Consider the following 15,362-nt stretch of genomic DNA (forward strand, 5'->3'; position numbering starts at 1 on the left):
GCTCTACACCATTTCAGAGCCATTAACCTCCTGAGCTGTGAAGAAAGGGAGCCCAATTTTAAAACCGCTTATTGTGTCCTGCCAGCTTGAGTAGCCTTCAAACACTGGGAAGAGAAGACTCAACTGTTTCAGGCCTCAGTGAACAAGCAAGAGAGACAGACAGAGACTGAAAGAGATTAGACAACACACCAATGGCGGGTATTGAGTCTGCACACATAGCAGCTAGGACCAAGGTTGTTTTCATTGTACACAGCCAAGCCAGTGGACTTGTGGTGCTGAGGCTCTGTTACATTCTGAAAACGGGCAATGAATGAGGGGAAGAGAGAGAAGGAGGATTGGAGAGAAAGATTTGGTTGCTGTGTGGGTCATGGGGGTGAGGACTGGGTGTTGCCAAGAGAGATTAACAAGAAACACTGGCATCATTGTTGGTATGGGTGTGATCTTCTTCCCACAATGCAGCGGAGCTCTGAGTGGGCGTATATTGGGGGGAGTCAAGGTCCTCACAGGGTTGTGCAGAAACACAAGACATTAAATCAAGGCAGTTTGGTGGGAGAGCGTGAGGCTGCAGAACTATTTGGTTTCGGTGTTTTTCCAATTTGTACTTGATGTGACAACACTTGTTATTCCCCATTGTTTCTAATGGCAGTCTCTTTTCTCTGTGTTTGCACAGCACTTACAGAATCCAGCCAACTTCCACTCGGCAGCCACAGAGCTACTTGACTGGTGTGGAGATCCCCGGGCCTTCCAGCGACCTTTCGAGCAAAGTCTCATGGGATGTCTGACGGTACGCAAACACTAATTATGGTTTTCATTGGGGTTTTCAGGTACTTTTCAAAGGACATGAGCAAAACAGCAATTAGATTCGGGATACCTTTGAAAACATGGAAAGAAAGCGGGTGTCCACTTTGAGCTGGTCTTTTAGCCTAGGTTTAAGGAATTGCAAGTTGACAGATGTGCTAATAACTAAACAAGACTCATGCAGAATTCATGTTCAGTTTTGTTATTGGTTTCTGACTTTTTTCCTAAAAAGTTCTCAAAAACAGTTTAGTGGCACCAGGTTTGTATCGAGCAGTTATCCAAGGCAGCAGCTCAGGCCAACAGGGGCCAGTGACAGAGATCCTTGTCAGATACTGCTTCTCTCTTCTTCTTCTCTTCTCTCTTCTAGCACCAGACACATGCACGTAAGCACACATGCGCACAGCCATACATACATTCACATGTTTAAAATGACCAGCAGAGCAGAGAATTGAACGTTTCACGTTTATCGCTCAGATCAGTCTTACACTGAAGCAACGCTGTCCCCAGCTGAGGTGGTAGCGTGAGCAAACAGATAAATGCTCATTAATGTGTAAATCACAATAAAAGCCTCTTAAAGGCTGATAAAGAGCTACACAATGGAGCCCACCGCTGAGATCCCTCTCAGCATGGGGCTGCTTCCATCAGCTAAATTGTTTCATTAGACTTAGAGAGCAAGTAGCTTCTTATCTGGAGAATTATGGCATGCAACAAGTCTCTACATTCTTGCGAGGATTTTGTCCTCAAGATGCTGCCTCGCCATCTTTGCAGATGACTCTTGCAGAATCGTTTTGAAGCATAGACCCATGGGATTTGTCAAAGCTGAATGGAACTAAATATATGGCTCATCTGGACACATGTGCTCCCTCTTGCATGTTGCACATGTGGAGGTCATCCTCCATTCCCTGATGGAGTGTTGGCTCCAGAGCTAATAAAAGATGACATAACTGTCAATGCTGCACTATTAGCTCTTTCTGCTTGTCTCTTCGTTGTATTTCTTAAAGCACAGTGTATCAAGGCTGTGGGTGATGTCAGTGCATGCAGCACATTGCCCACATAACATACAACATAACACCATTTCAACAACAAATAAAAATGTACCACTAAACTGATGATTTTTATTTTTTTTTTTCATCAACATAAAAATAAATAAGTATTACGAAACGCTCCAGCACCTTATACAATGCTACAGCTAACACAAATGTACATCCCCAAAGGGAGAGTAAGCTGAAAAAGGCTTATGAGGTGAAACGCTGTTAAATCCCTGTTGAATCTATGCTAGCCTCTGCAGCTGGCTGTGTGCCTTGTACAAATTGTAGGTCAAACTCAATCACATAGGAAATTAAGTGATTGACAACACTGTGACTTGCTGCAAATAATGTCAAAATCACCACTGTTAGCATCATGTGGTTGGTTTGAATAGATTAGGTTAGGTAGTTTCTGTTTATTGACAGCATTTTATATTCTTAACATTATCAAAAAAAGAAGCAAAACGTAATTTACAAGAACTCATGATTTGAAGATCACTTTGTCTAGATTAAAACAGTTAATAAACTGTGTGTTGACATAATGCAGCCATATTATATACTTTATTATCACTGCTAGCTGGTATGCTGGTTCTCTAAAAGGCACCCCAGCTGACCTTGTTAATTGTAATGTGTGTTTTGAGGTCAGAGGGAGCAGGGGAGTTGTCATCTGTTAGCAGATAAAAGCAAAAGGCTTTCCTTCCTAATACTGATTTACCTCTGTCTCTCGAGTCCTGTCTAACATTACTTAGTATCCCCTTTAACATTATGTTAGGGTACAGGAGGCTCCTGCTTCCTGGCCCATAAATTTTCAACCTCTTTTTGAAGTCGTCAACGGAAAAGGATCATTAAAGCTGTACAGCTGGGGACTAGTGCTTGTCAGAAATGGGACACAAAAGAGGATTTTTTAACCCTTGTTCATCCAGGGAACCCATGATGCTGAAACATACAGTACTTTACTTACTCCTGGTGTGTTCTGCCTCCTTATCCACTGACATAGTCACTAGTCAGTCTGGACTCCCACTTCTATCAGCATCCTTTAGTTCAGGGAGAAAACTCTGTTCACATCAGGGCAGGAGAGGGCATGTTTGAGGATAATCTTAAAAGACTGCTTCTTCTGTAGAGTAACCGTGGTCTGGCTGTCTCACTTGTCTTGGCGGTTGATGCAGTCAACATTCGTCACTGTGTTTGTGTGTGTGCGTGTGTTTAATGTGCATGCAGTGGCTCAGAATATTAACTCAATCAACTATTTGATGCATTAACTTTAAATTTTGGGTATGTTTGATATTTGATAAATGGCAATGGTTAAATGGCAGCACACAAGAAAGTGCTGTTTACCCAGTAAATTATAGAAAGGCAGACAGAATGAGCTGCTGAAATTATTTAAATTAATTAAGATTTTTTTGTCTATAAAAATAATTGAATACAGCATATTTGGAATGAATTAAAAGAAAATGATCATCAAATCAACTGATAAGGAAAATAATAGTTGCATATTTTGGATTTTGTGAATCTGCCAAAGGTATTTTTGAATGAATGAATGCTCCCTTCATCCCAGCGCACCCCTCTTGACTTCAGAATGAGCTACATCTGCTTTAACCTGGTGCTTATAATGATGTAATTATAATGATGCAATGATGCTGAACTTATTAGATGCCCAAAGGACAGCAGTTATTCTCATTATCGACTCCTCTTTTCCCAGGTGGTGAGTCGTGTTGCTGCTCAGCAGGGGTTTGATTTGGACCTGGGCTACAGGTTGCTGGCTGTGTGTGCTGCCAACAGGGACAAATTCACACCCAAATCTGCAGGTCAGATCCACCGTTCCTCTAAAATGCCAGCATGTGCATGCTCATACATCATCCCATTTAGTGCTATTCACTTGCAAAACACTGGCAATACAAAGCCCATTGTTCCTCATGCTGCTTTTTATCAAATAAAATAATGAAAACAAATCACTGTGTCGCTTAAAGTGATGATCCAGTCAGGAAAGTGCACTATGGTGTTAACTCCCCTCACCCCACAAGTTCAATTTAATCAGAATGTTTTTCTTTGCAAGACAGTAGTAGTATCTACCAATCATAACTTTGTTACTTTGAATAATAATAGGATACTGTTGTCCTACAAATTTGTGCTTTGGGCATTTTTGATTTCTACGAATGACTGCAACCACAGATATCACACAGAAAGCCCGAGCATCATAACTTCAGATATTTTTAGCTGCCATTAAACATTAATGTGCGATTGAGATGGGCTGTCCGGTTGTAGCCTCACAAAAACACTGTCTATTCAACAGTCTTCCCATGCAAACCCATAGTATGTTCAGTCTCACACACACACACACACACACACACACACACACACACACACACACACACACACACACACACAAAGCCAAAGAGAGGAAGAGCAAGCAGTAATGCTATCCTCAGACATTTATCTATCAAATCCAATTTCCCCAATCCATATCTCCCCTCCCGCCTCACACAGTCCTGCAGGAGCAGCCTGTTCTTGTACATTTGTCAAAGTGAAACGTGCAGAGGCGGCAAAAAGGAGAGAGAGAAAGAGATGGATGGCTGGAGAGGTGTTGCTGATGTGTGCGGGACCACTCACTCTGCCTGACAAAGGCCTGACAAAGCCATACCCACCCAGTCAAAACACAGATAAACCTTTGTTTGGCAGTTAAATAAGTAGGAGTAGTGAGAGTCAAATATTTTGATTAAACTGTCCAATTTCTTTGTTTTTCTGACAAGGCAAGAATGTTGCTGTTTCCTAAGAGGAAGTGTAGTGACAGTACTGACAGTACTGCTCTAAAATCTTATCACATAATTCCTCATAAGACTTGCTATTTGCTGCAACTGAATTTGAAGAGGGCAGGAATGAACTTTTGGCTGTTTGTTTGTTTTTCATGATCCTATGATATGCACATTTGCTCATTCAAATATCCACTTTCAGTTATGGTGGGAAGTGTCTTGTTAGGAGGAACTTAAGTAGGCAGACAGACGTCAGTGTGCAATATTGATTGTTGTATTTCTCTCTTGGTCTGTGTTCCTGTGTTGGGATAATGTGATTGTTGTCCAGGCATGGCTCGGACTGGCTGGCTGTCTGGGCCCAGCTGCCAGTCAGAATCATCCTCATGCCTGCTGATGGTTCTGGGATCTAATAGAAGACAGAACTGGATTTCAGGAAAGAGCTGTTTATTCACCGTGGACAAATGGGAACTGTGGTGTAATTATACGCATTGGGTGGGCGAGGGGGGGTGGGCGATGTGATGCAGCCAGTCATCAAATCAGGCAGGCAGGCTGTTGGAGTGGGAGGCAGATGTGACTCAGGGTAGGTCTTATTCACCGCCATCCGTCTTACCTCCCTTACAAGGACGAATGTCTGAGAAAGCAGACGGGGGGACGACAGAGGAGACGTGATGCACAGCTGAACTCAGACAGGCTTGGCTCATACAAATGCAACAGAGAAGCAGCTCTGCTCCATTAGCCATACCTATATGGTCTTATTTGTGTATATTATATTGTGTGTGTGTGTGTGTGTGTGTGTGAGTGTGTGTTTGAATGCGTGTCTAATTGTGCAGACCCTGCACAATCTGCTGACAGCCTGCACGGCGACAGAGGGCTGCAAATCTGACACCTGAGAGCCCAGATGAGGGCCAAGGAGTCTAGGATGCTCTCTGTAGGATCTTCAGGAGTAAGAGTCTGGCTCTTAAGCCCGTGGATCAATCATGCTGACTCTTTCTTTCAAAGCAACAGTTCAGGAGGAAATTGATAAACAGTATGAAATCCTGAGTTGTTGCTAAATTAAGTTGACTATGTTCTGTATCTCAACTGCAAAATCCTAATGATGTTGCAGAGGGCGTGTAGATACAAGTTATCTAAATGAACTGGCAGGTTGATAGAAATGAATCACACAACATGGCTTTTTGCATGTCAGTGTCTTCACGCCAGCATTCAAAAATGACAAATGTTGCACTCCTCCTGACGTTAAAGTATATGTAACTGCTGCCCTGTGACCCCTGTCGGCTGAAGCAGAGATTTTAAGCAACAGCAGGCTGCTGCTGATGAGCTGTCTGGAGATTGTGACCCTGCAGCGAGGCCTGGGGGATTAGTATGTTGCTCTAATCTGGAATCAGCCAGTGAAGAGACTTATCTGCTGTTAGGCGAACTAGCATTAGCACTGTTAACGCCCAGAGCCAGCTAGAATACACAGCTTTAATGCTGTTAGCACACTGACATTGTTACATTTAGTTAAATTCTCAGAAAACACATCTTCCATATTTTTTCATTTTTATGCAGCTGTACTCACTATCTTTTCTCAAATGAATTGAAATGCATGTCCATTCATGAATCTTCTTAGAGCGTATGGTTTCCTTCTAATAATCTGTAGTCTGGTATGAGCACACTTCCAGCAGGGAGGTTCATTAGATAATAAGTGTGCTGCTGCCCTACAAACACACACAGTCCTAATAGACTCTGAGCTGTTTGGCTACTGTGAAGTTCAGCAGACAACAAATCAGATTAGCAACATAATCAGCTGAGGGTTTTAGTGTTTCCTTCCTCAGTGAATCTTCTACTCTTTCACCAAGTTCATAACAGTGTGTCTCTATTTATGAAGCATAAAATACAAAAATAAACCTGCAAAGTTCCTTAGAAAGTGAAAGAGTCTGTTACAGGTGAAGGTTTTCCATTTTTTGCTCATCAGGAAACTGTGACGAACAGACATGCTCTTTGTTGTGAGATGGTTGATAAATTCCCCCCACCCACTTTCATCTGGCATTTAAATAAGAAATTGTCACAGCAGAACTGCAGATTTGTCAGCACTCGGTCAGTCAACACAAGGAGTTCACAAAGCCATCTGGTGTTTCACATGTGGAAAAACAGCCAATCTGCTGTGTCAACAATGACAGAAAACTTCCAGGGTGTGGCTGTAGCTTACCCTGTGCCTCACAACACACACACACGCACACAGTTTCAATCACATACAGCTCACAAAAATATCTCATGAACCCATAACTCCCATAATTCAGCAAGCAGTGCAAGTAAATGAACAACTGAAAGTAAGTCCTCCCATTAGACTGCACAGTATGTGAGTGCCTACACACAGGTTTTAACACGTTTTCCACTCATTCATTTCAGTTTACTTTCACTTGATAGATCTTCTCACCCAGACTTTCCTTCCATCTTTGAGATGTGTGTGTAAAACCAGAGGAAGGTGTAGGCATCCTTTGTTACTGACCCAATCAACCTTACAGACTTTTATATTTAATTACTGCTGAGTAAGAGCAGCGTGCTGAATTATTAACAGGAAACTGCGTTTATTTTTAGAAGAGAGGCCTCTCCTCTGACACTCTCCAGTGGTTTGCTTTAGATGATGAAACCCCTTTGCAACCCAAAACTACCTTTAGAAGTTTACTAATAAGTTTATAGACACAAAGCTCACGGGGAAATCCTTATTAGGGCTAGCTGGATTTGCTGCCTCTAGCTGATGGGGTCCTCTATCAGTCGCTACTTAATTATTTTGGTCTACACGGTTGCAAGTAAATTAATTTTGGTAATATCCCATCTGAGCCAGCAGTGCGCTTGTAGTTCAACCACAAAAGACTATGTCCTCGTCAAAACTGGATGTGTAAATTATCCTTTTGTTCAGGGTTGACTGATCTGGCACCCACACCCCAGGCCTGAACCATCATCACCAACCTCCCTCCCCTTCCCTTCCCATCAGGGGCGTTTAACACACCCTTTTCATGTTATATTTCAGCCTGACAATGCCTCTGTTGTGTGTGTCTCAATTCTGCGTGGGTTATTTGTGAAACTGATGATTACTGAGTGTGTCTGTCACACAAAAGCCACACAAAAGATATCTCCTTGTGCTGTCACAAGGTCAGTGGGCTTCCCTGCTCCTCGGCTACACAGCTCATCTCAACATTTAGGTAAGAGGAGCGAGAATATTAACATCTACCCTGGTTCTTTTTATTTTCCAACGTTGAGTTCTGTTATAAGCAGACAAAGAGAAGATAAACTCAGATTCACCTTCAAACTTTTCTTTGATTCAGCGGCACTCAGATATTCTGTTACTCTCTGGTGTGTCTTGCTAATTAGATTTACAAAGTGGCCTCTGATGTAGACAGGGAGACATTGTCAGGTTAAATTGTCCTGCAGTCAGGAATCCCCTCTCTGATAAAGCTGATATCTTACCACTTGTCAGACTTTGAACAGGGTAATCTTCACATCTCGTACTTGCTTCTTCTCCTACTTCCTCTCTCGTGCATTGGCTTCCAGCCAGCCTGCATAGCATGTTAAGCGCCGCCCTTTTATGCAAGTTTGCAGACTTTTTTTCTTGTTCTGCTTTTTGCCTTTTCTGACAAATGGAAGTGGCATTGCTGGATTATGCATATGTGAATATGTGTTTCTGTGTGCACAGCTTAGAGAAGCAGGCCAATGGAGTGCTAGACAGACTAAGCTGAGCACATCAATAACGGCACCTCACAACTGAGGTGAGGAGCACCGGAATATCTTTCCTTCTCTATCTCTGCTCCTGTTTGTTTGCGTCGGCTCACTGTCTTTATCTCTTCTCCTCATCCTCCCTCCTCTTTGGCTGTCTCCTCTGTTCCTGCTGTCTATTTCTCTCCTTCCCTCCCCCGCACTGTCTCGAGAGTATGTTGGAGCCGGTAGCAGGTACAGCAGGAGCCCATTAGTGCAGAGCCTGAGTCTGATTGGATAAGCCGGAGAAACCGGGAGACTGCCTCTGAATAATTGATGTGCATTGTGCAGACGCTGGACAGGGGAAAAAGACAGATCAGAGAGCAAGGGAGGAAAAAGGGAGTTAGCAAAAGAAAAGAGAGAAAAGGACAGGAGAGCAGAGAGGAAGTAAGAAAGAAAGAGTGAGCAGAGTAAGGGATATGTGCACTGAGTGAGAGTGATAAGGCGCAGGCAGGAGGCTTGCAAGCAGCAAAAGCTTTAAGAGTTGCCACTGGCCTATGCGGGAACAGGAGCATTTGTGACACTTGAGTCTTTTCTCTGCGCTATGAAGGGAATGAGATGAGATGTGCTGGGACTTTACTTGGCTTTGGGTAAGTGTGTGTGTGTGTGTGTGTGTGGGCGGGGGGGTCCTGCTGTCCTTGTGTGTATCTCTGCACAAATCTATTTGGTGTGTGGTTTGAGTACGTGGGGCAAAATCAGGGGTTAACAGAGGGAGCTGAGGAGTTAACTTAGATCAGTAGTTTCCGTTGGCCCTTAAACTGTCAAAATTCAGTACTAACTATAATTTATGAGCTTGGCTTTGTTTGGCTTTTAGGTGTGACTGTAGTTTAAAGCAACCACCACTCACACACTCACAGGTTGACCTAAATGCTCTCCTGTCATGGGTCATTCCCAGGGGGGTTTCGTCTGTGTAAAATGTGTACATTGCTAATTCAATTTGTTGTTCAGTATTTGGCTTATTTTCATGTTTTATCTGGGTCAGGTTTACAGTACTTGCTGCAGTTATGTTTTGGTTTTCATTTGGCTTTTGGTTCATACTCAGAGTTTCAGTGATTAGATATTTTCTAAAATAATTATTTAGGTCTTACAAAGTTAGAGGTGCAAACTTGTTATTTGCTTAGTTTGAATTTAGCTGTGTTGACACTACGCAAATATGCAAATTCCATAATTTCTTGTCCACTCTATTACTCAATAGCATGCTGTTGTCGTTGATGTAAAGATCATATGAGGTCATTCTACAACTTATTCCAATTTTAACACAACTGAAGAAACATGTATCCACGCTGGTGTTAAGAGTGCAAATGTGTGTGTTGATGTTGCTATGTCAGCAGAAGGTGACCCACTTTTTCTCTGTGGAGTCTTTTTTAAGTTCTTAACCTGTGCTGGGAGGCAGAGCCTGACTGTCCGCTCATTAGGAGACAAAACAGAGGGTGAGGATGGTAAGTCTAGTCATGGAAGGAGAATGCAGTTAGATTATTACATGGAAAGGCCTTTTTTTGTTGACGTTTGAATCTCTTCATGATGGGTCAAAGTATTTCATGTACCTCTTATTGTGAAAGGTTGCCTATTAAGGGACACAACACTTCCCTCACATGAAGGAATAAAGGGCACTCAGGCAATAAAAGCGACATCAGGCTGTAGGCTATTCAATCAGTGTGTAATGTAACCTTAAAACTGACGGTTCATTAGGAAGTGGCTTTTCCAAACCATAACTGAATATTCCAATGATCTGTGTAGACTATACTTAAACACAAATGACTTTTGGAGCTGCTGCACTTTCTGTTAGCCTGAGCAAGGGGTAAACCACCCAAACTGTCTGCATCCTCTACATCACAGCCACATGCAGCTGCTCTGACCTTTTAGCCTTCCTCTTTTCTCTCCAACTCCAACGTTTTCTTTGTATCACTTATGCTACGCACTTTGGTGACCTCCTGTGACTCTACTCTGAGTGCTTCCTCATTGGTTCGCTTAGTGACTCATTCATAACATCTGAATTTGAACTGTGTGTGTGTGGGGCCAATGTTCGTTTTTGCAGTTTGTTTCTGCTTTTTCTTTGAATCATAGTTGACAACCCTACCAAAGAAAAGGAAAGGTCCAAGTAAAGAAGTGTTAGATTTGCTGCTTTAGCACTGAGAAAGGAATTTCTGGTTGGACAGGCTGGTGTCAAGCATTGATAGCGGCGAGGGTGGAGCTCTCAGCGCTCCGGGCTATACAGTATTCTTGCAGGATGTGTTTCAGGAAACACTTTGGTCTTGTTAACAACTTCCATATCCATTTAGTGCCTCAACCAAAGTTTTAACCTCTTATCATGGCCACTCCTTGAGAAATAACTCTGTTTGCTAACTCACCTGTAAAAGCACTGCAGCTAGAGCTTCATCACTCTTTAATCACTGTCTTGTGTTATGAAACATGATTGTGTTTTTCATCCTAATGGTTTCATTGAAGGAACAACAGTGTGAGATGAAAGAGACATTGTGGAAGTCGAGACAAGGAGCGTATCTAGTTATAATTAGGCACATGATATTTACTAGTTCCCCTCCAGTGGTGGGGAGCTGCACATGGCTGATAAGAGCAGTTTTTTCACAGCTCGCTGCTACCTTACATGTGAAGTGCTTTACTGTTTAAGCACATCTTCACAAAGCCAACGCACTGTGTGCATGTGTTTACCCACAACCGCATTTACATAACATTTTTAAATGGTGATGTACATGTGCTTGTGTACACATTGTATACGCGTGTGTGATAATATGTGTTTCCCTGTTTGCCTCTACATACCTGTGAGTGCGGGAGTGTGTATTTACTGCACAGTACATTGCGACTCAGATGTATTGGCTATGTGATCATTGTTAGTTTTGTGACAGTTGTCTGATACAGATGTGGAAGGTTGTAACCGCAGGCTCAGGACTGTAAGCAGGATGCAATGACTCAGAGAGTATCTGACGCAGTTGTGCCTGAATTTAGTAATCCTGTCAGGATGTAGGTCAGAGTCAAAGGTCAAAGTTGTAACCCCTGCCATAACAAATGTGCCTCAAGCCCACCTGTAGTGCTGTGTAACTAATGTGGTGTGTTATGTCACTTCATGCAGTGGTGCCCAAAAATACATATATATATATTTAAATGAATAAAAAACGCATGTCAAGTACTGTCCAAACAATTTTTAAATGGAAGAAAAGCTAACGAAGGGAGGCTTACTTTGATTTATAAATATAGTAGGGAAAACAGTAATCACTTGCCATTTCTTTCCAAAATAAATTTGGAAATACAAAGGATGGCGTCTTAGTGCCCTAACTCTGGCCCTTTGTTTTCCGTGACTCTTTATACTAGGCGACAAATTAGGATGTGACTAATGTGAGTAACCATTTAAAGCGTTACAAATGTCATGGTAAGACATTTTCATCTTCATAGTGATTTTCAATGAAGCTCACTTCGCCTAGACAAGCCCCACACCACACTAGAAATGTAGCAGACTGTTTGATGTATTTAGTGGCCACGTGAGATCCCATATTTCCCACCCAAGCGCTGACGTTTTTGCACCTCTAGTGAGATCTAGCTGTCATACTGCTTTATGTTTGGTGTTCATGCTGATTCTGATAACTCTGCCCCATTTAAAAATGTGCAATTTGAACCCCCACAGAAACCAGCACCTGCAGGAGATGTCAGAGTGACTCAGGTAGAGCTACCCTCCCTTCTGGGCTGCACCATCTCTTTGGCTTGTGACCCGCACACACACATCCCAGGGAGGAGGGGATCTTCCCTCCCCCTCCATCTCCACCTGTTCTCTGTCTAGCATCCCTCCATCCATCCTCTCCCCCCTCCGTCCTCATGTCTGGTGCACTGCCAGAGGATGCAGATGAAAATCTGTCAAATCAGGCAGATGAGAAGACTGCATTGTTTTACCAATGCAAATGAACAAAAACAATTCTAGAAAATTAAAAGTTAGTGAAATTGAACAAATAAATGAGGCATTTTCAAGTTAGAGGCCGTTTCATATTTGGAATATTCGGATACGTGTGAACAGTTAGTTCCATTAAAGGCCTGGCTTTGGTTGAGTGTGATTTCTGACACAGAGCTGTCTCTCTCTGCAGGGCATGTTTGAGTTGTTCTGCCTCTAAGCTGTTGAGACTAAAGCCCATTTGATATGCTCTTCTCTTAGAAGAACTTGGCTTCACAGAGAGGGGGCAGGATGGGGGATATCACTGACTGCTTAAATGGCTTCCATTACACTTCTGCAAAAAGCATGATTTTTTTTTTCCACAGGATTTTATATCCATATTTGTCTTTTGCATTATATTTTGTACCCACAGAGAATAGACCTACCTGCCAGTGAGTTACAGAACTCTGCATATAATATATATTATAAATTGCTTCCTTTTTTTTTATCATCCCACACATTGTCTCAGAAGGCTTCTGTGCAGTGTTACAGTGTTCATATTCAGAAAATGTAGTTTTTCACTCTTGTCTGTGTTGTGATTTACCAAACCACAGTAGAGTTGCATGCAGAGTATAATATGTCTCAATCAAAGCCTGAAGTGACCCGTGTTGGTGATCAGAATTTGCCGTGAGAGCCACATATTTGGTGATTGAAAGACTAGAGGTAACATAGTGATGTACAGAATGAGTGCAGGGATGTGCGTCTTGCTTCTCACTGTTTATCTTATATATATATATATATATATAGAGCAGTTAAATCCTGAAAAATTAGTACCATGCCCTTGCAGAATGTGTCACAATTTTACAAATTGCCCTATTTTTTTTTTCCTGAGTCTTCTTGTTTATACATTGCAGTTGACATCTAGTCAGTTGACAGGAGTAGAGAGGCACACACAATGTAATGAATATCTCATCTCATGCAACTCTCAAAAAAATGTTCTTCTTCTTCCCCCACTCGGTTTTACATATATCATCCCCTTCAAGACAGGTATCTTGGATGTGGCACTGGAAATGTAACAAAAGAGCTTAGACACCAAAACACAGTAGCTGCTACATTTTGGTATATCAGTAACATATCGCTGCTGCCATATCAGCATCATGATGTCGAGCAGTCCAAAGTCAGGACGTCAAATGCATTCTTACGGAGAAATAGATGAAACTCTCCTGAGGTGAACCTCACTCACTGGGGTGCAGCTTATCATAAACACATTCACACACACACACACACACACACACACACACACACACACACACACACACACACACACACACACACACACACACACACAACAGCAGTTTGTTTACCCAAAACAAATTCAGGCAAAAGGTGGCACACTTCAGAGCCCTGAAGTGAAGGTATTGAAAAACCTGACTTATCAAAAGTTTTGTCAGTCAAGTAGTTGCAACTAAAATTAACCAAAATGATCAAGCCGATTCTGTTTTATTTTGAGAGCTCCTGTTCTGTTGTATTTGATTTAAGAAAAGAGACACATGGCTGTAACTGATGTTGAAAGAGTTGGGTTTTGATAACAGACGTCTGTGGTCATGGACCTCCGCGTTCTGTTACGGAAAATGTTTTTCTTTTGGTTGACACATGCTGGTAGTTATTTTAAAAAGTAATATTACTGTAACACTAAAGTTAGCCTGGTCGATTTGTTGCGAAGGCCAATAAAATCTGTTGAAAAACCCAGTTGATTTGCTGTTCCAATCTGAGGAAGTTCATGTCATCACTGGCATTTCTCATGCAGTGACACAAAATGAGGCCTCTTTTTAATTCTCCTTTACTGTGTAGACCAGTGTTGCCTTTCTAGTGGTTCTCATAGCCCAAAATCATGACTCTCCTGTCTCTCCACTGGAGTGTCAGCAGCCTTGCTAAAGGGCACAGCAGTTTATGGAGGGGTTACAGTGTCTCTCTCACCTTTTTGATCATGACTTCCAAATGTGAAGAACCTGGGGCTTCACATTTAAAGCGTGTCAGGTACTTTATCACCAAAGTGGCTTCACCATCATGCAGCTAACCCAATTATCTCGGGAAGTAGATAGTTAGCAATCTGTCATCATTTAACTGGTAAATGATATGCTCAGTAGCAGAAGGCTTTTGCCACACACAGATGCTTGCACACACAAAGCACTGTCAGAGTTCATAGCAATTAGCATTGGAGTTTCCTTGTAAAAGAGGACTTGTACACACACTCTGTCATTACTTAATGGGCCTTGCAGCCTGTTACCAGGGCTTACTCTCCCTCCATTCTGCTCCCAGAGGGGTCGAAGTGAGGTATGAATGGGCCAGGGTTTGTGCTATCAGTCAGTCATACAGCATTAAATACGGCCAGGGTGATGTGAGCCCATACGTCTCTGGGCATTACTCACTTAAAGGCCAGGGCTTCGTAGAAATGAAGCTTGTCAAGGAGGGTTTCTGAAAAGAACTTAAAGTATGTTCTGCTGTCTCTGCTGCCTGAGGAAATAAGAGACCACTTTCCACAGAAACGTCTTTGTGTCAAGCACCTGTTTCTGAAAATTCAATGAAAGCATCATAACAGTAAGGGAGGACTGTTTCTCTGGTCTGTAAACACCAGTCAGAGCCGAGACTGCGAGAGGGAGTTTGGTTTGGATGGATTTAAAAATTAATCTCTTTCGTCTGCAGTCATAATTGCATTTTGATTCCTCTGCTTGCCGTTCAAATATAAGAGTGATGAGATTAACCTATATAGACTTTAAAAGACACAAATGTTATTGACAAAGCAAAAAATTGCAACATGTAATTTGCAGCCGGCTCCTTTTTACAAGTTCCTACAGGCAGAAACAGTTGTTTCAAACTGTAATGTTATTGTTGGCATTTTATACCCTGAAGGGAAAAATGTCAGTCTGGACTAACAGCTACAAACCCCCCAGTGCTGGAGACGGCACCCTCGGGCAACACTGCCACATACTGCAGATCCAATCTCTCTGCTTTCTAACTTGTACTCTCATGTTCATGTATCTTTTTTATATCTGTAAACTGTCATGTCAACACATCATCAGTGTAGCACTGACAAGCTGCAGAGCTGATATGGGATCATCTAGATATCCAGTGTTTGGGGAAAAAAACAAGGCTAAAAATCACAATTTTACATTCAAGTGGCACACAGAG

At 42.3% G+C, this 15,362-nt stretch overlaps 1 protein-coding gene across 3 annotated transcripts in view; it reads left to right on the forward strand.

Moving 5' to 3' along the window:
- The window catches only part of zmiz1a (zinc finger, MIZ-type containing 1a), a 93,221-nt gene that overhangs the window by 65,756 nt on the left and 12,103 nt on the right, over nt 1-15,362 (forward strand). For 2 of the 3 annotated variants that reach the window (XM_029520582.1, XM_029520584.1), the window contains exons 5-7: nt 671-784; nt 3,523-3,628; nt 11,937-11,972. In XM_029520582.1, coding sequence (XP_029376442.1) covers nt 671-784; nt 3,523-3,628; nt 11,937-11,972 — 256 coding nt within the window. The remainder of the gene's footprint in view (nt 1-670; nt 785-3,522; nt 3,629-11,936; nt 11,973-15,362) is intronic. The other variant, XM_029520583.1, reaches the window with a different exon arrangement.

This window comes from Echeneis naucrates, chromosome 15 (assembly GCF_900963305.1).
Source record: "Echeneis naucrates chromosome 15, fEcheNa1.1, whole genome shotgun sequence".
Lineage (NCBI taxonomy): Eukaryota > Metazoa > Chordata > Actinopteri > Carangiformes > Echeneidae > Echeneis > Echeneis naucrates.